The sequence below is a fragment of the Lipotes vexillifer genome, unplaced genomic scaffold (genome assembly GCF_000442215.2).
Source record: "Lipotes vexillifer unplaced genomic scaffold, Lipotes_vexillifer_v1.1 scaffold496, whole genome shotgun sequence".
NCBI classification, from domain to species: domain Eukaryota; kingdom Metazoa; phylum Chordata; class Mammalia; order Artiodactyla; family Lipotidae; genus Lipotes; species Lipotes vexillifer.
The window spans coordinates 9780569-9807045 of NW_006786690.1; the positions used below are offsets into that span (position 1 = coordinate 9780569).

Genomic DNA, 26477 nt, shown 5'->3' on the forward strand with positions numbered 1-26477 from the left:
CTGCAGAATCCTGTAGGAATGGTTATTAATTTGTTGTATTTCTGCCTAGCTGCAGTGCAGGCAAGTTGCGGGCAAGTGCCCTGTCTCCTCTACCCGCTTGGGGCCTCATAATGGACCTCAATGATTTGTAGGTTCATGGCCCTCTGGCTGCTTTCAGCTTTACTAGGAATGGCCCTCCTAGTGGCTGGGGTCAAAGTTTTAAAAACGCAAGACCCAATCTGGCAGAACAGAGACATCCTTCAGAGTCCAGGAACCCGAGGTTCTGAGCCTAGTTTTCCCACTGACCACCTGTATGGTGTGACTTCAGACAATCCCGTTGTCTCTGAGTTTCCTCATCTGTAAAAGAAAAGAAGGATAATAATATTTACTCCACAAGTTTGTTTATAGAAGTAAACAAGCTAACCTCTGAAAAGCCCCCACCGTCTGGCACTTAGTTGGCCTTCAATAAAAGTTAACTTACAGAGGACTTCTCTGGTGGCAGAGTGGTTAAGAATCCACCTGCCAATGCAGGGGACATGGGTTAGAGCCCTGGTCCAGGAAGATCCAACATGCCGCAGGGCAACTGAGACCGTGCGCCACAACTATGGAGCCTGTGCTCTAGAGCCCACGAGCCACAACTACTGAGCGCGCACGCCTAGAGCCTGTGCTCCGCAACAAGAGAAGCCACCGCAATGAGAAGCCCGCGCACTGCAACAAAGAGTAGCTCTTGCTCGCCGCAACTAGAGAAACCCTGCATGCAGCAACGAAGACACAACGCAGCCAAAAAAAAATAAAAAAAGAAAGTGTAATAGACAACCTGTCAGTAATGACCCACTTTGCGTCCTGTCCAACTAATGGGCATTTACTGAGCACCCATCTTCTGGGTAACAGGCCTGATGCCCAGTGTTGGAAATCTTCAGGGTAACAGGCCTGGTGCCCACTATTGGAACAGTGGAGAAGGGCTCATGGCCTCAGTGCTGAAACGTCAGATCCAGGAGGGCAGGGACTTCTTGTTGCCATTGTATTCCCAGCAGCTGGAACAGGCCAGGCATACAATAGGCGCTCAGTTATTATTTGTTGAATGAGTGACATCAATCAATCAATCAATCAATAAATGAGTGATTGGAGAGCCTCTGACTCATTTTTAAGACCTTGAGCAAGTCCGTTGACATCTCTCAGCAGCTTTTTCCCCATCTGTGAAGCCACTGGTGGTTTGTTTTTTTTTTCTTTAAAAATAATTTATTAGTTTTGGATCACAAGATATAGGGAAGACACAAGGGCAACGCCTGTGACCCCTTGGGCCGTACTTCCCTTCCATAAACACCTAAACTTTTTTGGTTTTGGGGGGGTTTTTTTTGCGGTACGCGGGCCTCTCACTGTTGAGGCCTCTCCCGTTGCGGAGCACAGGCTCCGGACGCGCAGGCCCAGTGGCCATGGCTCACGGGCCCAGCCGCTCCGCGGCATGTGGGATCCTCCCGGACCGGGGCACAAACCCGCGTCCCCTGCATCGGCAGGTGGACTCTCAACCACTGCGCCACCAGGGAAGCCCCATAAACACCTTTTAGAACCCCAGACTCGTGCTGCCCAAGCATTCTCTCACATCCTAACAGCTGCAGAGTAGAGTACTGACCATGTGGGACGCTTAAGCAGACCCCCCTGTAAGCCATGTGAGCAGCCCTTCCAGTTAGGTCTTCCAGCTCACCTTTGCCAGTATTGCAACAGCACTGGTTGTTCGAACTGTCCATGTCCTAAAACTCTCATGAATGAATAGGTCACAGGCAAATTCTGCCTGCACAGCCCTTGCAAATATCTACGCTTTTAAAAAGGCCTTTCTTAAACAGCAGTGGCTAAGGCGCCTTCGCTATACCCAGTCTTCTAAGCCCCAGGCTGCCTGTGGCACCTGGATGGCAGCCCCTGGGGTCCCCCACATCCTAGGGTGGCGATGGAGGAAGGGCAGGCCAGGCCAAGCATGAAGAAGAAACAGTCAATTTTATTGGGCTCAGACTAAGAATCCATGATGGGTCTTGAGGGCCTCTGTGAATCGGTCGATTTTCTTCTCTCTGTTCTTTTCGGCCTGCTTCCGAAGCCTCAGGAGCTGCTGCTTTTCCCGGTAGTGGATCTTGGCCTTCTCCTTTCTCTTCTCCAGTGTAGCAGTTACTGCCTGGTACTTCCAGCCAACCTCATGAGCCAGGCGCCCTAGGTAGGCAAACTTCCGTGTAGGCTTCAGACGCACAACCTTAAGGGCGGCAGGAACCACCATCCGCTTTTTCTTGTCATAGGGTGGCGGGATCCCATCAAACACCTTGAGGCGGTCCAGAGCGGCCTGGCCTCGCTTGGTCTTGTGGGGCAGCATGCCTCGCACTGTCCGCCAGAAGATGCGGCTGGGGGCTCGGAAGTGGTAGGGGCCACGGGAGGGGTTGGTGTTCATCCGCTTGCGGAGGAATGCCAGGTACTTCAACTTGTTTCTATAGAAATTGCCAGAAATGTTGATGCCCTCACAGCGCACAACCACCACCTTTCGACCCAGAAGCACCTGCTTAGCCACGATGGCCGCCAGGCGGCCCAGGAGATGGCCTCGGCCATCAAGAACCATGAAGATGCCCCTCCGCCATCTTCTCTTCGGCAGCCGCCTGGGAAAAAAAGCGCCAGTGGTGTTTAATTCATATCGAGTTCCTGCCGAGCGGGAATAAGTAACAACAATAATAAGTAAACTTACTGAGCACTGCTATGGACCAGGCAGTGTTGTAAAGAACCCTAGGAGGTAATAGTATTTTACCTCCACTTTATGGAAGAGGAAACTGAGGAGCAAAGAGGCAGGGAAGGCTCCTGGAGAAGGGGGATTTGATCAAGTTTTGGAGGAAAGACTGGGGCTGGGACTGAGCAAAGTGAAGAGGATCCATGGCCCAGAGGGCAAGTCCCTGTCCAGGGTGTCTCTGAGCCGGGGTGGCTGCACACATGGACCTACGTGAAACCCGGCAGCCCAACCCCGCCCCCCGCGTCTCCATGACAACAGCCTCCGCACATGCGCCTCAAGCACCGGCGCCTGGGCTGGCGGCTTGAGCCGAAGCCGGACGCAAGCAGGGCGGAAGCTGGCCCGGCGGGCTGGGCGGCGGGAGCGCTGGGCGGGCTTTTAAAGGGGCGGTCTCCACCCGGGCCCATTCGCCCGCGGGGACTGCTGATGGTGAGGGCTGGGTGGGCCTGGGAGTCAGGATCCAGGAGGCAGAGGAGAAGCAGGTCTGTGTGACTCCCCCACCCCCCGGAGGTGACAAGGGAGCTAGGGACTGTGTAAATGCCCTCTGGGGCAATAATGGGATGGCTGTCCCCAGGGAGCAATACGGAGAAGAAAGGACTATGGAATTGCACCTTCTGGGTGATAAGAAGGGGAGGGGGGTGTGTAACCCCTCAGGATGTTGAAAGGGAGTTTGGATTCCAAAAATGTTAGTCTTAATAATGAGAAGGGTAGGGCTCCATAGTTGCTCCATCCCCCAAGGAGGGAGCTGGGGCTCCAGGGGAGAGTCCGAGGGCAGGTTAAGAGGCCTCACAGGTACAGCTTAGAACAGTTACCCTTTCCCATCCCCTACTCTCAGCATTCTACCATCTCCCCTCCCCTTCAGGTTGCCCAGCCATGGCCAGACTACCCGCCCCAGGCTCAGTGATTGTCCCAGACTGGCACGAGAGCGCCGAGGGCAAGGAGTACCTGGCCTGTATCCTGCGCAAGAACCGCCGGCGGGTGTTTGGTAAGTGCCCCCCTCCCCCAGCCTGTCACCTGCCACTCCCTGGGGAGAATGGTGTCCCCTGTGGTGGGGGGGGCGTGGAGCAGAGAAGCAGGGCAGTGAGGGCCTTCTCCACTGCACTCCTCAACCTTGGGGACCCCAGAAGCCCTATCCTGGCGTCCCCACCCCCAAACCTCCTTAGCGTTAATTCTGTCATCAGAGCCATGGAAACAGCCAAAACCCTGCCAGGAACCACTGTCACCAGAGAGGCTGTTGATTGAGGCCTCACCTGGTGGCAGGCCCTCTGCCGGGCACTTTATACAATGGACTCCAATTTAACCTTCTCAACAGCACGTTGCAGACTTGTCCAAGATCCCCTAGTGAGTAGAGACAAGCCTCTTCCATATCCTGTTGTCTCCAGGATAAGGCACTCATGTTCCCCAGGGTGAAGCTAACCCACCCAGGCAAGGTCAGCTGACAGGCCAGCAGAGGGGCCTGGCATCGGCTGCAGGAGTCCAGCTCTGGCCGGGAGAGACAAAACACCAGAAGGCTTAAGACCAGAGAGTGACAGGCAACCCACAATTTAGGACTTTCAGGTCCTACACCTATAGACGGATCATAGCTTAGACTTTATTTTTTGCAAGTTTTAAATCAAAAATATTCAGGGCGGTCCAGTGGTTAGGACTCGGCACTTTCACTTCTGTGGGCCTGAGTTCAGTCTCTGGCCAGGGAACTAAGATCCCACACGCTGCACGGTGGGATCAAAAAACAAAAGAATAAATAAATAAACATTCATGAATATCTCACTGTATTGATTGTAAGGAGTTTATATTAATTAAGAATACTTTTGCTGATAATTCTTCACTGAGGAGAGAATTAGGAAAGACCTTTCTTTTACCTGTGGGAAATCAAGGATATGTGACAGTATTAATAAAAACCATCTCAGGGAATTCCCTGGTGGTCCAGTGGTTAGGACTCAGTGATTTCACTGCCGGGTCCTGGGTTCGATCCCCAGTCGGGGAACTAAGATCCTGCAAGCCGCGTGGTGCGGCCAAAAATAAAATAAAATAATAAAAATCATCTCATGCATCAAACTTTTTTGAAAAATGGTGTTATTTGGAGTAGGCACTGGCCCAGTTCACAGAACACAGGTGTTGCCAGCAGAGCTTCTCCTCCAGGGATGCTGCTTGTATCCCAGGCCTCTGTCATGAGTGCTGTATAGGGAATGGTTGGTTGGCACTGAGGAAGCCCTGAGAGATGAGGTTGTACACCCAAGGTATGACGGGGCAAGTGCACGTTGACTCCCTGACCCCACCTGGATCCCTCCTTGCCCCAGGGCTGCTCGAGCGACCAGTGCTGTCCCCGCCTGTGGCCATTGACACCGCCCGCTACAAGATCTTTGTGTCTGGGAAGAGTGGTGTGGGCAAGACAGCGCTGGTGGCCAAGCTGGCTGGCCTGGAGGTGCCCGTGGTGCACCACGAGACCACTGGTGAGTCCCTCCTTAGGAGGCCTTCCCTGGGGTGGAGAAAAGACTGGCCCTGGACCACATAAGCTGGGATTTGTAACCAGCCTTACCATTTACTCTGCAACCTTGGAAAGTCACTTCACCTCTCTGAGCCTACATTGGCTCCTTTGTCCAAAAGGGATAATAGTACCAACCCCTTGGTGTTGTGGTGGGGTTGGTACTAGCGATAGTGGTGGTAACATGCCTAGCATTGAGCTGGCACAGGGTAGGTGCTCAGAAAACACCGATCTTCCTTTCTTGTTTCCTTCTACTGGATGCTGATTGACCATCATGTTGCAATATCTGAGAGTATTCCGGGACCTTTGGCTTCCCCAGTGCACAAGAGGGAAACTACTTTGTCATGGCTAGGGCTAGGGCTGCCTCTCCCTGGTAGACTGGAGGCTGCTCTGGGGCAGGGCAGTTTCCCCCATCAGACTGAGAATTCTCCCACGTCAGGGACTATGCCTTCCCCATCAGACTGAGGACCCATTAAGGTAGGGACATATCTCCTCTTCCTGTTCCTTCTGGGCCCCCTACTCCTCTCCACCTCCACCTCTCCCATGCTGAGTGACTGACCCCGGCCTCCCCAGGCATCCAGACCACCGTGGTATTCTGGCCGGCCAAGCTGCAGGCCAGCGACCGTGTTGTCATGTTCCGCTTTGAGTTCTGGGACTGCGGGGAGTCTGCGCTCAAAAAGTTTGATCACATGCTGCCGGTGAGCAGGAACGTGGGCCTGGGTGGGTCCAGGAGGGGCTGGTTGCCTGAGGTGGGCTTCTGAGTACAGGCACCTGAGCCTGGCCTGCCTGGTCTGCAGGAGCCAGAAGTGGGCGTGAATGGACTGAGGATGCTGCCTGGGCTGGGAGACCTCTGCCCTGGGACCAGCCACTCCCTGCTCTGGGCCGCAGTTTCCCAGTCTGTGAAAGGAGGGATGGTGCTGAGACTTCTCAGGGCCCTGCAGCCGATAGGTTCTGGTTACAAGCCTCGCATCGGCCTCCAATCAGCCTTTCTATCCCAGGCTTGCCAGGAGAAAACAGATGCTTTCCTCTTCCTCTTCTCCTTCACTGACCGTGCCTCCTTTGAAGACCTCCCTGGACAGCTGGCCCGAGTAGCAGGCGAGGCCCCTGGTGTGGTCAGGATGGTTATCGGCTCCAAGTATCCTTTGGGTGGCCCCTAGGACTGTCAGAGGCCACACTTGGCAAGGCACGGAGCAAGAGTGTCAGGCAGCCTGCCTCTGCCCAGCTATGGGGTCCAGCCCCATGGGCTTTATCTTAAAGGCTGCAACAGGGCCTCCCCCAGACCCTGGGTGTTGGGGGCAAGGGAGGAGGGAGAAGGCTGGGTTTGATGGAGTGGTAAGCAGAGGTGCCCGGACAGGCTCCTTGACCCTCCTCCAGATTTGACCAGTATATGCACACGGACGTGCCTGAGCGTGACCTCACAGCCTTCCGGCAGGCCTGGGAGCTGCCCCTCCTGCGGGTGAAGAGTGTGCCAGGACGACGGCTGGCAGATGGACGCACGCTGGATGGGCGGGCTGGGCTGGCCGACATTGCCCACGTGCTCAACGGCCTGGCAGAGCAGTTGTGGTACCAGGACCAGGTGGCAGCTGGCCTGCTCCCCAACCCCCCAGAGGACCCCCCCAGCTGAGGGGTGGTGGCATGATGAGTGGGCACTCCCCACCCTCAGGTGACCCAGAGCAGGACCCACGGCCCAAGGCTGGGACAGGAATATTGATCTCATCCCGAGGACTGGCCGGAGGGTCCTAGTCAGGGAGAATGGGGGCCTGAGAAGGCTCCCGGCCCCAGAGCACTTTCCTTGTGGAATTCTTGGCAGTGAAGTGGGGCACAAGGCTCGGTAGGGCAGCCATCTGAGGGCATCTGGCTGTCCTCAGGCCTCCTCCCTCTGCCCTAGGAGTCTGGGTTTCTGGAAACTGAGATACTGTATGCGCAAGGCCTGAGGGCTCAAGCATCTCTCCAGCCTCCCCCTGCCCTTCCCCCTTCTGCAGCAACCATGGAGTGTGACTGGGGAGAGGGAGTGCCTCAGCTGGGCCCTGGACCTCAAGTGACTTCAGTCAGAGCTTGTACGTGTTAGTTGAGGTAACACCATCTGCTGTACCAGGTAAACCCTGAACTCTCAGTGGCTTAACTTAATAGAAGTTTTTTTCTTTCTATGTCTCACCTCAGGTGGAGGTGAAGGTGGGTGTGGAGGCCCTGCTCTATACACTGATTCAGAGACTCAGGCTCTGACATCTTCAATGAGTTTCTTCCCAGTTTGTCCTGGGGCATCAACATCCAGTCAGCAGATGGGATGACTGCAGGTGGAAGGTCCCCTAGCAGGTTTCTATGGACCTGGCCTAGGACAGTGTGCCTCATTTCTGCCCACATTCCATTGGCCAGCACCTAGTCACATGGTCACACAGAGCAGCAGGGGAAGTTGGGAAATGTAGTCCACCTGTGTGTCCAGGAAGCAAGCACCTCACTCTGGAATTCCTTTTTTTGACCATGAAGCTGTCAAGCTATGCTTAGGGCAGGGGCCCTGCCAGCCTGGGGGAACCAGAAAGTATCACTGGGCAGGGACTGGGCCAGGTGCGGGGTCAGGGTGTGAGCTGGCAGGAGGCCAGCAAGGACAGGAGCAGGAAGGTGAGTGACCTTGCGCCCTTGACCCATCAGCCAGACACTAGTGAATGCGGGCTAGAGTTGTAGGCACCTGTGGGCATGTGCCTACAAAGCTGGCCTTTATACTTTCTTTCCCTCTCTGGTGACACCCTCTGCAGCCCCATAGATGGACCCCTGGGCAGAGAGCCGGCCTGAGTCTGACCCAGCTGGAAGGGCCCTGGATGCCCAGGTCAGCCAGCTGACCCTCAGAGCCCCCCTCGAGAAAGCAGCTCTGAACACTCCACACTCACACGCATGATCATGTGCCCACACACACCAGTACTTGCCCTAAAATGCTGCCCCGCTTCTCCCTCCTGGCACACACAGGAGGCTCCTGCATGCTCTCCCTGGCTTACGCTCCTACGCTTACTGATGGCCTGCATGGCACTGCTTGTCAGTCTGTCCACCCTGTGCACTGCCTGTAGGTTTGTCAACCTTTCCAGGGCCTAAAGCATTGATTTTAGCACCTTCTTATCCCCAACTCAGGTTCAGAGCTGAGACCTGAGCTTAGCCCACGTCCCAGAGGAGGAATGTTGCTGGGCAGGACCCAGGCCTCACAGCCTGCACAGCCCACCGGCCGACCCCTGCTCCTGGGCCGCAGAGTGTCCCACTGCTGCTTTCAGCTCTGCCTTGGCCCATTTCCCTCTGGTCTTAGCTCCAGTAGACCTTACCCACCAGGCAGAGCAAGGCAGGACCCAGCAAAGGTGGCCTCTGGGCTGGAATGTGACCTTCCGGCTATGGATACCCGTGTGTGTTGTGGGCACCAGCTACCCCACATCCCAGCCAGTTATCTGAGGCCTTAAAGCTTCAGCATCCTTCTTGGGCACCAGCTCAGCCAAGAGCCAGAGGCTGCTCTAGAGAAGTAACCTAGATCCTCCCCACAGCAGAGCAGGGCACTGGTTGGCACTGGTTAGCACTGCTCCAGTCAGAGAATCGACCCCTCACCCACTTTCACCCCAAACCAAGAGGTAAACAATTCCCTTCTCCCTGAGTAAGAACAAAGTGGGGACCACAACGGTGCTAAGACTTGGAGCCGGCCACCTGCTGTCCCAGCGCTGCTTTCTCAGCCCCTCAGAGCCCAGGCCCAGTGCCACTTTAGTATTTTGTAGGCTACCCCCTTAGAGGCCTCCACCGAAGTGCAGAGAACTGGAAGCAGGAGGGAGGAGGGAGCTGCAGAGCCATAATTCTCCTAATAGCTGGTGGCTGTCCCTGCAGAGTGGACTCTGGGCAGGGTCGTGGAGAGCGAATGAGAAGAGAATGTGTGCACACACACACACACACACACACACACACGGACTCAGGCCAGCTTTGTGGGCCTGGCACCTGAGCAGTCCACAGGGCTCTGCACTGGGAGGCCCACACCTGGTTTAATGCTCTGCTGTTGCCATCGTGAAATCCTTAATTTTTCAATAGTTTTCCACTGGACACCACCAATCACGTGGTAGGTCCTGCACAGGAGAGGGTCCAGACTCCAGATAAAGTTCCTCTCTCAGGGCCTTGGAGACAGAGGCCATTCTGTGGCGTGTCCGGAGGCCACCGGAAGTTGGGGAGTTGCCTTCTCCCCATTTTGGTGCCAGAAATTCCACTGTTAGATTAAGCCTTACAACAGCGCAAAGGCAAATACCCTGCTGCTCCCTTTGTGGGCCCTGAGGCTACCTGGAGGGAAGGGGTGGTGACTGTGCCCCCAGGGTGGTTCAGGGGTGAGCCCTGACTTAGAGGGGATCCTTGGGAAGAGGGTAGCCACGTTTGCTCCTCCGCGCCCTGGAGCCCGCAGACTTCAGGGCTCTAGAGGGAAGCTGGTGGGAGGAGGGACTAGCTTCTCCAGGGGTGGGGGTGTGTACGTGCTGCAGCCCAGCCCTGGTGCTGTTTGTCAGGACATCCCAGACCCCTCTTCTTCCCTCCCCAAGCCCCTTTCCTACAGAGGGGGAGTGCTATGGACCGAATGGTTGTGTCCCCCCAGGATGGGTACACTGAAATCCTAGTCCACAGTGTGATGGTATTAGGGGCCTTTGGGAGCGGATTCGGTCATGAGGACAGAGCCCTCATGAATGGGATTAATGCTTTAATAAGAGAGACCCCACAGAGCTCCCTAGCCCCTTCCACCATCTGAGGACACAGAGAAAAAGTGCTGGCTGTGAACAAGGAAGAGGGCCCTCTCTAGAACTGGGCTGTGATGATGACTTGATCTTGGACTCCCAGCCTCCAGAGCCATGCGAAATAAATGTCTGTTGTCCATAAGCTACCCGGTTTGTGGTTTTTTGTTATAACAGTCCAATGGACTAAGACAGGGAGGCTGAGGCCAGAGAGGGTCAGGCGTTTCTCCAAGGTTGCAGAGCCATGGAGCAGCCCTGATGCCCTTAGCCTTCCATACCCCTCTCCCCTGGACTGTCCCTTCCCCTCATCCCCCAATGGTGTCTTCTGGGTCCAGCCCCTCACATGATCCCACCTGGTCTTGCTTTTCCAACCAGAAGCCTGGGGCTGCCTGTAGGAGGGGAAATACGGTACTGGTGCCTTGCTCCCTCCTCCCTCTCCTCTTTCTCTCCTTCCCCCATCCTTCCCAGGCCACAGTGAGCTGGTAAGTGAAGCTCCTGCCTGCTGCCAGCCACCAGCCAAGCCTGGCCTTGTGGACAACAAGGAGAACCCCAGGCAAGTTGCCTGCTCCCAGGATGAGAAAGGGGATGCAGGAGCCAGATCTGCAAAGGCTGCTGGGCAGACCTCCAGAGCCTTGGGTGAGTCCGGAATGGGGGTGGGACTCCCTGGTGCTGCCCTGGATCTCCTTACTCCCAGGGCAGCCTGGTGCCAGCCATGACACCACCCCCGGCCTCCACCCCGTGCCATGAAACAGACTTGGGGGAGCAGTGCCCAGAGGGTGGCATGGGGCTCAGGGCCCAAGACAAGTCAGAGCTGTGTGGAGGCAAATCCCCAGAGGCCCAAGCTGGGAGTAAGGGGGTGGGGGGGGGCCCTCCATCCCTGTGACCTCAGACCTAGAGGCTCGGCCAGTGGGGGCGAGGTGAAGTGGGGAGAGTTGGTGTTCAATGCTATTCTAGAAAGAAGGGGTGTTTCCTGGGAGCAAAGGGGACCGACTGAGGCTTGGGACCGTGGTCCAGAAGGAAGGTGAAGAGCTGTGACCTTGGATTGTTCACTGTAATTCCTTTGTGTCATCTGTAAAATGGAGATAACAAGAGCACCCACTCACTTCTTCTGAGTTGTAACAAGCAAATGCGTGTAAAATATTTAGCACTGGGCCAGGCACTGAATTAAGGGCCCAGCAAATGTTGGCTACCGACTTTGTCGCTGCTGTTACTTACGGTAGTGGTGGTGTTTCTGGGGCTGAGAGCGAGTGGAGGAGGGAGAAGGGTCGCAGATCGCGCCGACAGCGCCTCCATTGTTGCGCTTTATATTTAGCCAGAGGCGGGCGGGCGGGTGGGCGGAAGGAGGGGCGGCCCAGCTGGGCTGGTGAAGTTCCTGGCACCTGCACCTGCGCCGGGGACCTCTCACCCGCACTCGGGTCCTGTTGCGCCCAGGACGGCGATGGTGCCGAGGACAAGGACCGGAGGACGACCGTCTCTGCGCGTCCCGCGGCAGCATTTGTGTCCCAGACTCCGGAGGCAACTTTTACCGCGACTGGAAAACCGAAATCGGTGAGACTGGGGCCAGACAGGACTCTTACCCCCACTTCACCGCTTCACTCAGGCAGCCAGAGTAGCCAACCCACAGTCCCTCTCTTACAGGGAGGAAAGAGAGGTCTTACCTCCGCGAGGAATCCCGTGGCATCTCTGGTCCTTTTCTTGCAATGGGCAGTTCCTCCTTTGAGCTAAGCCCAGTCGCTCTTGCTGTGGCGCGAACTGTGTCCTTTTTTTTTTTTTTTTTTTAATTTATTTATTTGGCTGTGCCGGGTCTTAGTTGTGACACGCGGACCTTCGTTGTCTCCTGCGGGATCTTTAGTTGCGACACGCGGTATCGAACCCGCGCCCCCTCGTTGGGAGCGCGGAGTCTTAACCACTGACCGCTAGGGAAGTCCCACGAACTATTTCCTTTAATTTGGGCTTTAGTGGGGCTGATAAACCCAGCCCCCAACTCCCCACCCAGGGTGGAAGTCGGGTAGGGTGGGGCAGACCGTTCCTAACTGCCCTTCTGCCCCCGCGATGGGACAGACTTCCTGCTCTTGAGGGAGGAGAAGCTGCGACCCCCGCGGCGGGCGTGGTGGCAGCGACTCCTGCAGTGGAGCTGGCGCGATAAGTTCCAGAGGAACCTGCGCGCGGCCGGGCTGCTCCTGGAGGAGGTGAGCGCGGCGCGGACGGGCTGCGGGGGCTCAGTCCCCGAGGCCGAGCGCGGGCTCCCCTAACGAGCCCTGTGACCTGCGCAAGCGACTTCAGTACCTCATCTGTAAAATGGGCTTTACCGTAGCGGCAGCCCCATAGAGGGGCTGTGATGATTAAACTGGCGAGCGCGCAAATCAGCCCAGGGCCTGCTCATTGGAGGTGCTCAATAAATGGGAACCAGCAGCCACTACTGTATGACGCCGGCCTACTCAGCGTCTATCTCCACGTTTGTAAAATGAGGGTGTTAGTCCCCCCCCCCACCGTTTGAATTTCAAACGAGGAAACGCAAATCAAAGCGCTTCTGAAGGCGGCCAAGGGCCCGCGCGCGCGGAACGGGAACTGTCACTCCCAGGCGGGATCATGAGAGGAGGGGCTCCGGGCTCTGGCCCATCCGGAGACCCCGGCCCCCCAAAGAGTAGTGTCTCGCCAAGCGCCGCGCCCTCGCCGTGTACCTCGTCAAGCTGTGCGCTCTGGGAGCTGCTGGCGGAGGAACTGAGCCTGCGCGTGCCGCTGTAGGTGGGAGGGACGGGCCGGGGCGAGGTCAGCCCGGGGGCGGAGTCTTCCCAGATACCGGTGACCCTGACCTGGTCCCGCAGGACCGACGTAACCCGGACTCGGACGGGGGCGAGGGAGCTACTGCGGCGCCTTCGCCTGCTGCAACCTCTGCCGCAACACGTGCCCAGTAAGCCGCTGGACTTTCCGCCTTTCCAAGCTGGACTTGTCTCGGGTGGGCGGGGCCTCCCGCAGAGGGGAGGGGCGCCAGCCGCAGGCTTAGCCAAATCGAGGCTCCGTTGCTCCTCCTTGCATTGCCAGTGAGGCAACTCCTGCTTAACTCACTTTAGGTCTCAGGCTCGTCCTTTCTGCAGCCTGGGGTTCAGGCCGTGCCCGAGCGGCTCCCCGTCCCTAATTCCCACCCGTTCAATGCCCCTCAGATGCTCACCCGGCTGCAAAACACCCAGCCCAGGCTGAGCTTTGTGGGGAGAAGGGCTCTCCGGTTTTAGCAGCTGGCACATTTTTAAAAAATAAATTTATTTATTTTACTTATTTATCTTTGGCTGCGTTGGGTCTTCGTTGCTGCACGCGGGCTTTCTCTAGCAGCCGCCAGCGGGGGCTACTCTCCGTTGCGGTGCGCGGGCTTCTCATTGCGGTGGCATCTCTTGTTGCAGAGCACGGGCTCTAGGCGCGCGGGCTCAGTAGTTGTGACGCACGGGCTTAGTTGCTCCATGGCATGTGGGGTCTTCCGCGGCCAGGGATCCAACCCGTGTCCCGTGCATTTGGCAGGTGGATTCTTAACCACTGTGCCACCAGGGAAGTCCAGCTGGCACGTTTTATCCCTGTGTCCCCAGCCTAGAGACTGCGCTCCCATGGTGTTAGGTCTCGCATTCGGCGGAGGGTTCAGCTTCTGACCCCTGCTCTGCTCGCAGATCCCTGGGCAGGGCTTCCCATGACTCCTACTTCTCCAGCACCCAGAGGCACCAAGTGGTGAGACAACTGCCTGGGGAGGGTCCAGCTGGGACCTTACGGGGGCGGAGTTGATGCCAGAATTCTTTCTGGCAGGTGGCAGAGATCCTGGTCCGAACAATCTATGGGAAACAGAAACGTGCAGAGATGGTCATGGCCCGTCTGCTGACCGAGGGAGTCTACACTGCAGCCTTCCCACTGCGTGAGGTAGAGATGACACAAACCCAGCTTTCTTCCACTGCAGGGGCATCAGGAGAAAATTCTGGGACTTCCCTGCAGCCCTCCTGCCTTTCCTCTCCCTAGGGCCCCTGTGATCTTCCTGGGTATCAGGTGCCTGGTGCAGACCTCAACCCTCCACAATTGCTCTGTTCATACTGGGCCTGCTGGGGGTGCTGGCAAAAGTACCAGCCCCTGCACCGCATACAGGAGGACTTTGGGGACAAGGCAGCTATCTACTTTGCCTGGTTGGTGCATCTGGTGTTGGGGGTGAGGACTGGGAGCTGGGGTTGAGTACAGAGATAGAGGCTCATGAGCATTCTGTCCCCCCGCATTCTGTCACCTACGCAGCCTGGCTGCTGACTGCTGCTCTTGTGGGTACCCTGGTCTTTACCTCTGGCCTAGTTGCCATGGACACAAATGTACCAGCGTGATGACTGGGAGTGCTCGGGGGATGAGCTGCATGGGCTGGGTCAGCTGGCTGGTTGAGGATAGACCCTCCCAGCATGGGGTACCCTTTGCTCATAGGGAGGAGATGTGTGCGAGCAGGAGTTCCTTCCTCATGTGCTCACTCTGTGATACTTGTGCCACATGGAATATTTCCGAGATCTGCCCCATGGCCAAGGTGAGCCAGGGAAGAGAGCAAGGGAATGGGTAGGTGTTTGGGACCCAGCACCTTGGGCCTAGCTGCTGGGAAGGCAGTGTGCCCTCTGCAGTGTGCCCTCTCTCCCTCCTTTGCAGCTGGGCTATCTCTTTGACCATCTGGGAACTGTGTTCTTTAGATCTTCATGTCCTTCTGGGCCATGGCCTTCCTGGAGCACTGGAAGCACAAGAGTACCACCTTGGCCCACCACTGGGACTGCAGAGACTTCCAGGAAGAGGAGGTGACGCCCAGCTCAGCCCTCCAGGCCCAGAACTCTGCTTCCTGCAGTTCTCAGAGGCCATAAGGCATGCTGGGAACAGCTCAGACTCTGGAGTCCAGCATCCCAGGATCCAGATCTGACTCTTCCCTACAATTTTCCTGGGTCACTTTCCCCCCCTCCCCTGACATCAGGATGATATAAGGTTTGGTGGAGTTAACTACTGGAGGCTCAAAGAGAAACTCTTCCTGAAACAGGGAAGGAGAGAAGCGTTCCACTCATCTACCCATCTAGCCATCCACCTGTCCATCCAAACATCTAATCATTGATCCTGAATCTGTTTGCTTTTCTCCGTCTCCACTGCCACCCTCACTTTCCCCACCCCCTAGCCCCAGTCCAAGCCACAATTCTCTCTTACCTGAACCCCCGCAGTGGCCTCCCAATATATCTCTCTGCTCTTATGTTTGCCCCCATTCAATCCATTCCCAGCTGCCAGGGCGATCTTTTGAAGATACAAATCACATCCTGAATTATCCCACTCAAGGCGTTCTAGTGGGTTCTCATATGCACTTGGAAAACTACCCAAGCCCCTCACAGCAGCCCACAGCCCTGTGTGATCTGGCTTCTGCCTAGTTCTCCGCCTCCACTGGCTCCACTGGCTCCTTGCTGTTTCTTGAATATAGGACAGGGTTATTTCCACCCCAGAGCCTTGGCACTGGCTGTTCTCTGCTAGAATTCTCTTCTTCCAGACTTTGTATGGCCTACTTTTTGTCATTCATATCTTGACTTAAATGTCACCCTTTTAAAGAGGACTTTCTTGGGAATTCCCTGATGGCCAGTGGTTAGGACTCTGCACTCTCACTGCCAAGGGCCTGGGTTCACTCCCTGGTCGGGGAACTAAAACCCCACAAGCTGCGAGGGAGTGGCCAAAATAAATAAATAAATAAATAAAAATAAAGAGGCCTTCCTTGATCACCCAATCTAAAGAGGCTCCCTATCACTGTTTTAATCTCATCACAGCATTTATCACTACATTTTCTTGTTTATTGTTTTTTGTCTGTCCTCTGCCACTAGAACGTGAGCTCCAGAGACCTTGTATGTGATGTTGCTGTCTCCCTAGGGCCCAGAACAGTCCCTAGTATATAGAAAGTGCTCATTAAACATTTGATGGGTGAATCTATGAATCACAAATCTATCTCTCCACCTATCTATCTGTCCAGATATCCATAATGTAATCCATCCAACAGTTAGGGTTGACAAGAAGATAGAAACGAGACTAGTTATTTCAACAGAGAGGATTTAATATAAGGTATTGATTGGTTAAACAGGTTCTGGAGGACTGAAAAAGCAGGAAGGAAAAACTGAAGTAACAAAGTCATTGTGAATGGCACCTCTTTTTTTTTTTTTTTAAGAAGATGTTGGGGTAGGAGTTTATTAATTAATTAATTTATTTTTGCTGCGTTGCGTCTTTGTTTCTGTGCAAGGGCTTTCTCTAGCTGTGGCAAGCGGGGGCCACTCTTCATCGCGGTGCGCGGGCCTCTCACTGTCGTGGCCTCTCTTGTTGCAGAGCACAGGCTCCAGACGTGCAGGCTCAGTAGTTGTGGCTCACGGGCCTAGTTGCTCCGCGGCATGTGGGATCCTCCCAGACCAGGGCTTGAACCCGTGTCCCCTGCATTAGCAGGCAGATTCTCAACCACTGCACCACCAGGGAAGCCCCCGGCACCTCTTAGAGCAGTGAATTATACAACTCATGTGACTCAAAGAGTGGCCCTGCCTCTGCACACAGTCTCCTCCCCAACCCCTGCCATGCTTCCCCTTCATTTTCCCATTACTTAGCACCTGTTTATCTTTTAGGTCCTAGCTAAAATATCATTTCCTCTGAGTGACCATCCCTGAAGGCCAGTTTTCCTTCATGTGAGTTATTCACAAGTACATATTTGTGTCCATTTATCTAATGTCTGTCTCCCCAACTAGACTGTAAACTCTGTTAGGACTTAGATTTTGTCCAGTTTGTTCATCATGTCATATCCAGTATCTACTGCAGAGTGTATGTGGTCGGTTAATAGTTATTGAATAACTAATATATTATCTACTCATCCACACATCCATCCATCTACCCATCCATCCTCATGTCCATCATCCATCCAACCACACCCTCATGTCCTCCTCCACCTAGCCATCCATCCGTACATACGTCCATCTGCCCATCTACCCACACATTTGTGCACTCACTTATAGAGATTTGTCTGTCTAGTTTGCCCACCCACCTGTCCACCTACTGCCACCCATCCTTCAGACTATCCAGCCCTCTCCCACATGTGCATCCATTTGTTGTTTACTTCTCTGTCTACTCACCCACCCATCCAACCATCCATCCATCCATCCACAGGCTCTTAGCCAGGCCTTAGGGAAAAAAGGCCCTGCAGAAACAAAAAATGAATCAGACCTCATTCCTGCATTTCCAGAGCTCCCTGTGCAAACAGGAAAAGGCAGGAGGCTTCCCCCACCCCAGGGTCATGACACCCAGACCCTTGGGCCCTGAGAGGTACATTTCTGTTGCCCCCTGTGATAGGAGTGCCCACATCCAGAGTTTGCTGCCCTGGCCCCACAGATGGCCCAGAACCCAGTGACAGGCCTGAAGGAGCCCTACGTCCCACCGCGCACCCGTCTTCCCCGCCTACTCACCAGCTCTGCAGCCATCCTCATCACGGTGAGGGGGCGTTGGGCCCTTGCTCTGGAAGGGCTGTGCCCTCCAGGGTGGGCTGGTGCCCTGGTGGACCTGCCTTCCAGCTCTGACAGCTCTCCCTGCTGGCCCCCAGCTCTGTGTGGTGATGATTTTCCTGGTGTCTGTCATCATTTACTGTGGCATCATCAGCATTGCAGTGTTCCACACAGCCAACTCTGTGCTCATGACCCAAGTGAGTGCCCCTTGGAGCAATGGAGGGTGGGACCACTGTTCCAGACTCTGGGCACAACGGGGGCATCCTCAAGTTCCTTCTGCCTCTCCACGTGGCTGGGCTCAAGGTGATGGCCATCACTCTGCCTAGGCTGGTAACGTTGCCAACATCGGCAGCACTGTGCTCTACCTGGTACTGACCCTCCTCCTGGGCCAGGTCTACACCTCACTGGCTGAGCAACTCACCAGGTGGGATGAGTAAGGGCAGGGGATCGCAGGGGTGTCCTGGCATCACTTGGGAACTGTGAGCCCTGAGGCAGGGCTCCCTGCATCTCAGAGCCTGCAGCTCCCACCTTGGTGTCCCCAGCCTGCTCAGCCATCCTCAGATGAAGGTGGCCAGGGGGGCATGGTTGGCCTTAGGGGAAGGTGGATTGGGGACAGCATATGAGCTGACCCAATGGGCTGGGCCTGCCCGCTTACACTCAATAAAACTCTGACCAGCTCTGCCTTTTTCCCAGAGATGCACAGAGCCCAGACCCTCCATGGAGATGCCTTCACTTTTAAAGTCTTCATCTTCCAGTTTGTCAGTTTCTACTCCTCTCCTTTCTTTTTTTGTTTTTCTTGGCCACGCCACACAGCATGCGGGATCTTCCCCAACCAGGGATAGAACCCATATGCCCCCTGCACTGGGAGTGCAGAGCCTTAACCACTGGACCGCCAGGGGAGTCCATCTACTCCTCTCCCTTCTTTGTGGCATTCTTCAAAGGCAGGTGAGGACTCCCCCACCCACCCCCACCAAGGCTGTTGACTCTCAAATGATTTGCCAGCAGAGTGGCAGCATCCTTGAGCCTCTAGATTTGTCTCTACCAAGGTCTTGACCTTGAAGTTGGTCCTTGATTTCCCTGGACTTCAACTTTTTTTAAAAATATTTATTTATTTATTTTGGTTGTGCTGGGTCTTAGTTGCGGCAGGCAGGCTCCTTAGTTGTGGCTCACAGGCTCCTTAGTTGTAGCACGTGAACTCTTAGTTGTGGCATGCACGTGGGATCTAGTTTCCTGACCAGGGATCGAAACTGGGCCCTCTGCATTGGGAGCATGGAGTCTGAACCACTGCCCCAAGGAAATCCTTGGGCTTCAGTTTTCTCAACTGTAATATTCCAATGCATCACTGGGTAAATGTGAAACTCTAACACCTGCATTCATTCATTCACTCAACCTCCCACTGCTGACATTTGGCTTCATCACCATCTTTGTGGTAGCCTTTCCACTGGGCAGTCTGGACTGGATGCTGGGGACACAGACATGAACCAGAGTTGGGCCTTCCCTCTAGGAGCTTCCAGTTTTTAACAAGGATGGGTCAGGAGTCCTCAAGGGCTAGACTCCCAGGAGGTGGTGTTACTGTGTAATTGCCATTGTCATTTGGCAGGAATGGGAGGGAGAATCACCAAAAGAACCACCCCTCCCCCCACCAGCAGCATGACTCCCTCTTCCTGGGCCAGAAATACCCAATTGACTTCTCATGGGTTGAGCAGTAGATATGGGCCATGGTCCCAACAGGCCTTGGGAACATAGCCTAGTTGGGGGCAGTGGGACAAGGCCTCCCAGCAGCCTGGTCACCAGGGTTATCTCTCAGTGGGTGGGCAGGGAGAGAGGTCAGCCTCAGCATGGAGTTTAGCTGTGGCCTGGCTCCAGAAGGGGAGGGCACATTGCCAACAGATGCTGTGGGCCTACAGGTTTGTGGGATACCCTGGTGAGCATGGCAGGCTGCTTGGCATGTGGAATGAGGACGTGAGTATCCTTAGAGAGCCAGCTCTTGAGGGACGGTGGGGGGCATCACACCCTCAGGTCTGGCAGGGCAGGATCTGCCTCTGGGGCCTCCAAGGAGTAGGGGCCTGGCCCCTAAGCCCTGAGTAAGGTGCTGTGTGTCTGCCAATCACAGCGAGCCTGGAGGCTGACTTCTCGAGCTTGCTCAACAGCTCTTCATCATCACAGTGGGCAAACAGCTGGTCAGCAACGTGCAGGAGTTCATTGTGCTGCGAGTGCAGGGGATGATCTGGGGGTTGGGCCTAGTCAGGCTGGGGCAGGGGGCCTTTATGACAGCAAAGCAGAAACCACCCCCCACCATGGGGGTCAGGACCCCAGAACATAAGTCCTAGTTCTGCCTCCTGTAAGCTCTGGCTTTGCTTCTCTCTAAGCCTCAGTTTGCTCACCTGTACAATGGGGACAATAATACCTCTCCAAGAGAGTTGAGTGGATTAAATGATATGCTGAACAGGAAACAGGAGGGCTTTCTATTAGCATTTTAGATCGGGGAAGGGCTTTCAGAGACCAAGAATGGCCATGTAGGAGCACAGAGTTTGAGAGCCCTGGACTCTGGAGTCTAACAAACAGGACTTGAGCTCTGGTTGCACCATTTACAACTTGGGGAGCCTTGGGCCAGGTCTCTGAGTCTCCATTTCCTCATCTGTAAAGTGTGAATAATCATGGTGCCTATCTTTAAGGGAGTGGGAGGATAGAAATGGCATTGTCTGGTCCCAGGAAGCTGAAGACCTAGCAGCAGAAGAGACACCTGGCCGGGCTGCAGGACACCCAGATCAGGCAGGAGCAGCGGCGCTGGGAGGAGGACTGTGAGCTCATTGAGTTCAAGGGCCAGTTTGATGAATACCTGGAGATGGGTGAGCAGTGGCCCAGTAGTACCAGGCCCAGCAGGGTTCCTGGGGGCCTGGCCCAGCACGGGAGGTGACCCCAGTCCTGACACTCCCCAACTCCAGTGCTGCAGTCTAGGTTCATCACCATCTTCGTGGTAGCCTTCCCACCGGCACCCCTGTTTGCTCTGCTCAACAACTGGGTGGAGATCCGACTGGACACCCAGAAGTTCTGTGCGAGTACTGGCGGCTGGTGGCTGAGCGGACCCGGCTGCTCCTGCTTGAAGCCATTGCCTACCTTTCTGTCATCGTGAATGTGAGGAGAGGGGGTTAAGGAGGGAAATACAGGGTCAGGGGGGGAAATGAAGATCAGAGACTGGGAGGAGGCTCGGGAATAGGGAAATGGGGGCTGAGGGTGGAAATCAGGGTGAGAAATTGGGAAATAGGGGCAGAAGGCTAGGATACTCGGGCACAGGCTCCTGCCTGCGGCCGTGGGGCTGGACCTGGGCAGGGATGAGTTAGGAGACTGGGCCCTGAAAGGCGGGGCGGCCTTCCTGTGAAGCCCCCTTGCAGGCTATCCTCATTGCCTTCACCTCGGACTTCCTGCCACGTCTCCTGTACCAGTAAGAACACCACAGCCAGCTGTGCGGCTACGTCAACTTCAGGCTGGCGCCCGCACCCCCTGCTTACCTTGCCTAGGGCAACCACACGCCCTGCAGGTGGGAGAACCACCGGCCGGGGCTGAACGCGGCGGGCGGGGCCTGCTTGGGAGGGGCGGGGCCCTGAGTCTGCGGACCCGCTGGGCCTGGCTGGGGGCGGGGTGCTGAATCTGGAGGCGGGGCAGTGAGCTTGTGGGAGGGGTGGGGCGGGGCCTAACTGGGAGGGCAGGAAGCTGAGTCTAGGGGGCGGGCTAGAGGGCAGAGCTGGCCGAGTGTACTGCTAACCTGGCAGGGCCAGGCTCTAGGGTGGGGAGGGGTGGGAGTGCCGGTCGCGGAGTCGAGAACCTCGCGGGACCCCGCGCCCTCCTCAACCCAGGTACAAGGGCTTTCGCGACGCTCAGAGGAATCTCACCCTCTTGTACTGGAAGCTGCTGGCTGTTCGTCTGGGCTTCATCATCGCCTTGGAGGTAGGCTCAGCCATCTGTGCGTCGGACAGACCCGGGTCCAAGTTCAGGCTGTGCGGCTGACTGGCTGTAAACAGGGTATATTACAGAATAGGATCTACTTCATAGGGTCGCTATGAAGATTCAGTGGCAAGTACTTGCACAGCATAATGGGTGCTCAGTGAATTAATGTCACGACTACTACTACGATTATCGTCTCTTGGCAACAGCACTGGAGCTCCTTCCAGCTTTGCTCAAGATCCTCTTTCTCTAGCTCTGATTCTAACAGGGTCCCTAGTGTCAAGGGGTTCGAATTATACCTCTGTGTCTTTGGGCAAATGAGAACCTCTTTATGCTTCGGTTTCTTTACAGGTAAAACAGGGGAAGTAATTTACTCACCTCCTAGAGTTGTTGTGAGGATTAACTGAATGAATACCCGGAAACCCTCAGAATAGTGCCTTGCACTTAGTAAACGCTCTGCAGATTAAGATTGCTAAAGCAGTCATTCTCTTTGGCCCCTCCTTCTCCCCAGCACGTGGTGTTCTTCCTGGGCCTCATCGCCTGGCTCGTGCCCGACGTGCCAGCCGCCCTGGCTACCAAGATAAAGCGCGAGCGTTACCTGGCCAAGCAGGCGCTGGAGGACGACAGGGAAGCGCTACTTTCGGTTAGCGCCGCCCACGGACCCTGGCCCCACCCCTCTGACCACGCCCCTCTGCCTGCCCCCAGGCCTATGCTCTGCTTTCTTGCCCGGCTCTCTTCTTTGGCCTCGCCCAGGGGAAGGATTGGCCGTTTGCCCTCAAATTTTCGCCTGGCCTCCCTCTTCATCCAGCTCCGCGCACGCCACGCCCCTTCTTTTACACTGTTTCCACCACTGTCGCTTCTGCTCTGGAGGGCCCTCCTGCTCAGCCTGATCTGGCCTTGCTTTCCGTCCACTGCAGCAAGGGCGCTGTCCCCAGAGCCCAGGACGCAGGGTCGAGTGAGGAGAGACTGCCCTTCCAAGACCCTTAGTTCCCCCAGGTTCCTCCCTCCTTTGGGGTCCTCTGCTTCCAGCTAGGGGTCTGGGCAGTACCTTGGCCAGCGGCCCCAAGGTCGGCCCTGGAGTTGGGATGAGAGGGCTGGGGTTCTCTGAAGACCCCTAGTCCTGCATTGCCTCCCTATTCATGTTTCCAGTGTCCTGCTCTATGTGCAACGCTGACAACAATCCTCTCTGCGCCCCAGCGTGCCACCTCTCCATGGACATCTGGTCCCCAACCACTCTGTGCAGTGTCTCCTCATTATGTGACTGTGCTCTGGGGGGCGAAGTGGATATGAAGGAGTGAAGGGACCTAACCTCTCTGAACTGAATGGTCAGCAGTTGGTAAGGGAGAGCTCATTAGAGCCTGGGCGTGGACCTCCTGCCCTGTATGCTCATCAAGGCCTGTAGTGTGTCAATAATAATGACTCCCAATGGACTTTCACACACTTTTCACCAGATCCTCCCCAAAGCCTGGTGAGGCAGTACTGGGCAGTAGTTAAGGGCACAGATTGGTGGTGGAGTCACAGACCTGGGTCTGAATATTAATTCTGACTTTTATTTGCTGTGTGACCTTCGGCAAGTTCAATTTCATCATTTGTAAGATAGGGACTTCATAGAACTGATGAGAGATTTAAATGGGATAATGTACTTAACATGTACAAGTCTCATGTCCTCACCTGGTAAGTAGGAGCAGTAACAGTATCTATCTTGTAGGGTTGTGGTGGATATTAAATGATTATTTATGTGAAGTGCTCAGGACAGTGCCTGGCACACAGTGAGTGTACAATAAGAGTTGTTAAGCAACGTGAGTGTTAGTATTTGTATACATTTTCATATTAAGTGTCTGGCAATTACCAATTGCTCAAATAAATGGCATGCGAAGGGGATTCCCTGTGGTCCATTAGGACTCCGGCACTTTCACTGCCAGGGCTGGGGGTTCAATTGCTGGTCGGGGAACTAAGATTCCACAAGCCTCACTGCGTGGCCAAAAAAAAAAAAAGGCATGCGAAGATTGCATACCACTGGGCTATTTGAATTTTTTTTTTAACATCTTTATTGGAGTATAATTGCTTTACAATGGTGTGTTAGTTTCTGCTGTATCACAAAGTGAATCATCTATATGTATACACATATTCCCCTATCCCCTCCCTCTTGTGTCTGCCTCCCACCCTCCCTATCCCACCCCTCTAGGTGGTCACGAAGCACAGAGCTGATCTCCCTGTGCTATGCGGCTGCTTCCCACTAGCAATTTTACATTTGGTAGTGTATATATGTCCATGCCGCTCTCACTTCATCCCAGCTTACCCTTCCCCCTCCCCGTGTCCTCAAGTCCATTCTCTACATCTGCGTCTTTATTCCTGACCTGCCCCTAGATTTTTCAGAACCTCTTTTTTTTTTTTTTTTAGATTCCATATATATGTGTTAGCATACGGTATTTATTTTTCTCTTTCTGACTTACTTCACTCTGTATGACAGACTCTAAGTCCAACCACCTCACTACAAATAACTCAATTTCGTTTCTTTTTATGGCTGAGTAATATTCCATGGTATATATGTGCCACATTTTCTTTATCCATTCGGGACATTGAATTGGTTTTTTGAGGGCTCATTCAGTGTGGACTAGAGTCTGGGAAGCCTGGTGGAGGAGGTTGTTGGAGATGGTGAGGGTGGGTCACTACAGGTGGCAGGGGAGGATAGATCATTCATGAGGAGCTGTGATGCTGGGAGGATGGCCAGGATGGTGCCAGGTGTGTCACATCACTGGCTTTAACGATTTCCGTCTCCCAACCACAGAGATGAGGGATCCCTTCATAGATGCTGTAGCAGGCTCAGAGAAGATCAGCACACTGCAGAGTTCTCAGGATCCCTGAGGAGACCAAGGCTTGGGAGTTTCTCTGCAAAACTCCCAGGATGCTCCCAGCCCCAAGAAGCCCCCTGAGCACATCTCACATTTGGGAAGCTCCAGAAGAGGGATGACCTGTCTGTCCCCCGGGAGGAAAAACAGTGCCTCCCCCATCTTTAGGATGTCGGTCTGGGGTCCTTCAGAGCCTCTCCTGGGCATAGGACTCCCATTGTTCCAGCCCCCCTCTTGTACCTCAGACTGGCCAAACCGGTTCTGGGAAAGGGGGGCGGGGAGCAGGCACGTTGAGACAGCCGCCCGCCCGCCCGCGAGGTTCCCTCCGCCCTTGCCTCCCCTTCTCCCTGCCCCACACAATACCCGGGAGCTTGCATTGCCTGGCTCAGGGGCCATGCTGACATCGCCCCCTGAGGACCCGGCTGCAACCCCAGAGCTCCCAGGGTGTCCTGGAGCCCTGGACCGTGCTGGAGGCTGGACGGAGCTCCCTGGCTGAGGTAGGGCCCCACCTGGCTGCCAGCAACCCCATCCTGCTCCCGCCAGTCTTCCCAAGTGAGTCCTTTGTGCAGCCTGCCTGGCCTCTGATCCTGGCTCCCACACACTTAAGGCCTCTTGGGGCTCCACAGCCTGCTTGGCCTGGATTCCCTTTCCAGTCATGACCTCCCACTTGGCCTTGTCCCTTAAGGAAAAGAGGGGCCCTGGCAGAGCTCTACTCCTCAGGCAGCAGGGCAGGGGGCCCCAGGGAGGGGGAAGGGAAAAGCTGGGCACAGGAGGTCAGAGATACCTTCTCCAAACCATAGTAGTGTCCAGGGACCTTCCCTGCCAGCCTTGCCAAGTGGGCCCATTATCCATGTGATTAGCAGTGCCCACTGGATGGGACCCTTTCTGGCCCTGCCCATCCTTCTCAGCCTGCAGAGATACTCATGATGACCAAAGTTTCCTAGATGGGGTGGCTGAGAGGTGCCCTAGGGGCTGCTCTACAGATGGGCACACTCAGGCCCAGGCACAGGCTATGATTTGCCTAAGGCCAGTGTCAAAGCAGGGCCTTGAACGTTGGCAGGGGTTTTCCCCTGTGGGTTCCAGAATGACCCTTGCCTAGTGGGCACTAGAGTATCCTGTGACAATGTCTTGGGCAGGTAATGTCCTTCTGTTGCCTGGGGCCAGTCTCTTCCTGAGGTTTTTTTTTTTTTTCTTTTTTTTCTAGCAGAGATAAGCTATAAACACTATGAACATAGTTCTGCCCCTCCTTGGTCCCCAGCATTGAGGCTGAGTGGACCACATCCATGGAAGGCCACAGGGCTGGCATCCTGGCTAGATGGGTCATTTTCATTGTCCCTTGGCCTGGACGGAGGTGGAGGCTGACCCACTCCTGACTTCCTCCCTAGGGACCTGCCTCCAGCCTTGTGGCCCCTGAGGAAGCCTTACACACCCCCTCCATTTACCCAGCCTTCTCCTCTGAGGCTTTAATAGGGGGGGCTCCTTGGAATTCCCTGGTGGTCCAGTTGTTAGGACTCTGCGCTTCCACGGCAGGGGGCACAGGTTCGATCCCTGGTCAGGGACCTAAGGTCTCGCATGCCGCATGGCATGGCCAAAAAAAGAAACTTTTTTAAAAATTGGGGGTGCAGGCTTCCCTGGTGGCTCAGTGGTTGATAGTCCACCTGCCGACCCAGGGGACACGGGTTCGTGCCCCGGTCCGGGAAGATCCCACGTGCCGCGGAGCGGCTGGGCCAGTGAGCCATGGCCGCTGAGCCTGCGTGTCCGGAGCCTGTGCTCCGCAACGGGAGAGGCCACAACAGTGAGAGGCCCACGTACCGAAAAAAATAAAAAATAAAAAAATTGGGGGTGCTCCTGCCCCAAGGGTTCCATGTTTTGCTCATTTATCCTTGCAACTGACAAGGGCAGGGGGTTCCTCCCTGCCCTCTAGGGGCTTCCAGGACCCAAGTGGAGAGAATCTCCCAGAATACAAGGGAGCAGAGTGTGTATTCTTGCACATGTGTACCCACAGAAGCAAGTGGGACTTCTGTGTTAAGGACTTCTGATTCCAGCAGAGAAAGAGACCTGTCTGGTGGGCAGTGGTCCCCTGTGTCTCCTGCCACATGCTCCTACAAAATAGGGTGTGTCTCACCCTCAATGCCTCAGTTTCCCTAATTCTGTGATGGCTGAAGCCATCCATCTGACTAGAGAAAGACTAATAACACTCAGAGGAATGACTATCAACTGCAAAGCTCCCACTATGTGATAGGTGCTTGATATGCATTATTA

At 55.2% G+C, this 26477-nt stretch overlaps 2 protein-coding genes and 1 pseudogene across 2 annotated transcripts; 2 read left to right on the forward strand and 1 right to left on the reverse strand.

Moving 5' to 3' along the window:
• Positions 1–1978: 1978 nt before the first annotated feature.
• LOC103081598 (60S ribosomal protein L13a pseudogene) lies at positions 1979–2572 on the reverse strand (annotated as a pseudogene).
• Positions 2573–3604: 1032 nt separating this feature from the next.
• Positions 3605–6837, forward strand: CPLANE2 (ciliogenesis and planar polarity effector complex subunit 2). Its single transcript, XM_007459271.1, has 5 exons — positions 3605–3716; positions 5029–5181; positions 5787–5911; positions 6212–6348; positions 6588–6837. Exons 1-5 carry the CDS (start codon positions 3605–3607, stop codon positions 6835–6837), a joined length of 777 nt encoding a protein of 258 aa, XP_007459333.1.
• A 5689-nt stretch (positions 6838–12526) lies between these two features.
• On the forward strand, positions 12527–25629 carry LOC103076920 (anoctamin-7-like). The gene is given in 18 exon segments (XM_082931140.1): positions 12527–12678; positions 13591–13648; positions 13724–13834; positions 13931–14113; positions 14585–14621; positions 14624–14727; positions 17276–17413; positions 17523–17621; positions 19575–19637; positions 20183–20273; positions 20370–20474; positions 20477–20559; positions 20817–20918; positions 20963–21063; positions 21279–21369; positions 21878–22009; positions 24650–24767; positions 25601–25629. Coding segments are annotated over 18 exon segments (1797 nt in total).
• Positions 25630–26477: the final 848 nt, after the last annotated feature.

Excerpts from the sequence above, each read along its gene's own strand:
- CPLANE2 (XM_007459271.1), top strand. The coding sequence starts at position 3,605 with ATGGCCAGACTACCCGCCCCAGGCTCAGTGATTGTCCCAGACTGGCAC. Across the intron at positions 5,182-5,786 it reads GGTGCACCACGAGACCACTG|GCATCCAGACCACCGTGGTA; the intron begins GTGAGTCCCTCC and ends CGGCCTCCCCAG. Across the intron at positions 5,912-6,211 it reads AGTTTGATCACATGCTGCCG|GCTTGCCAGGAGAAAACAGA; the intron begins GTGAGCAGGAAC and ends TTTCTATCCCAG.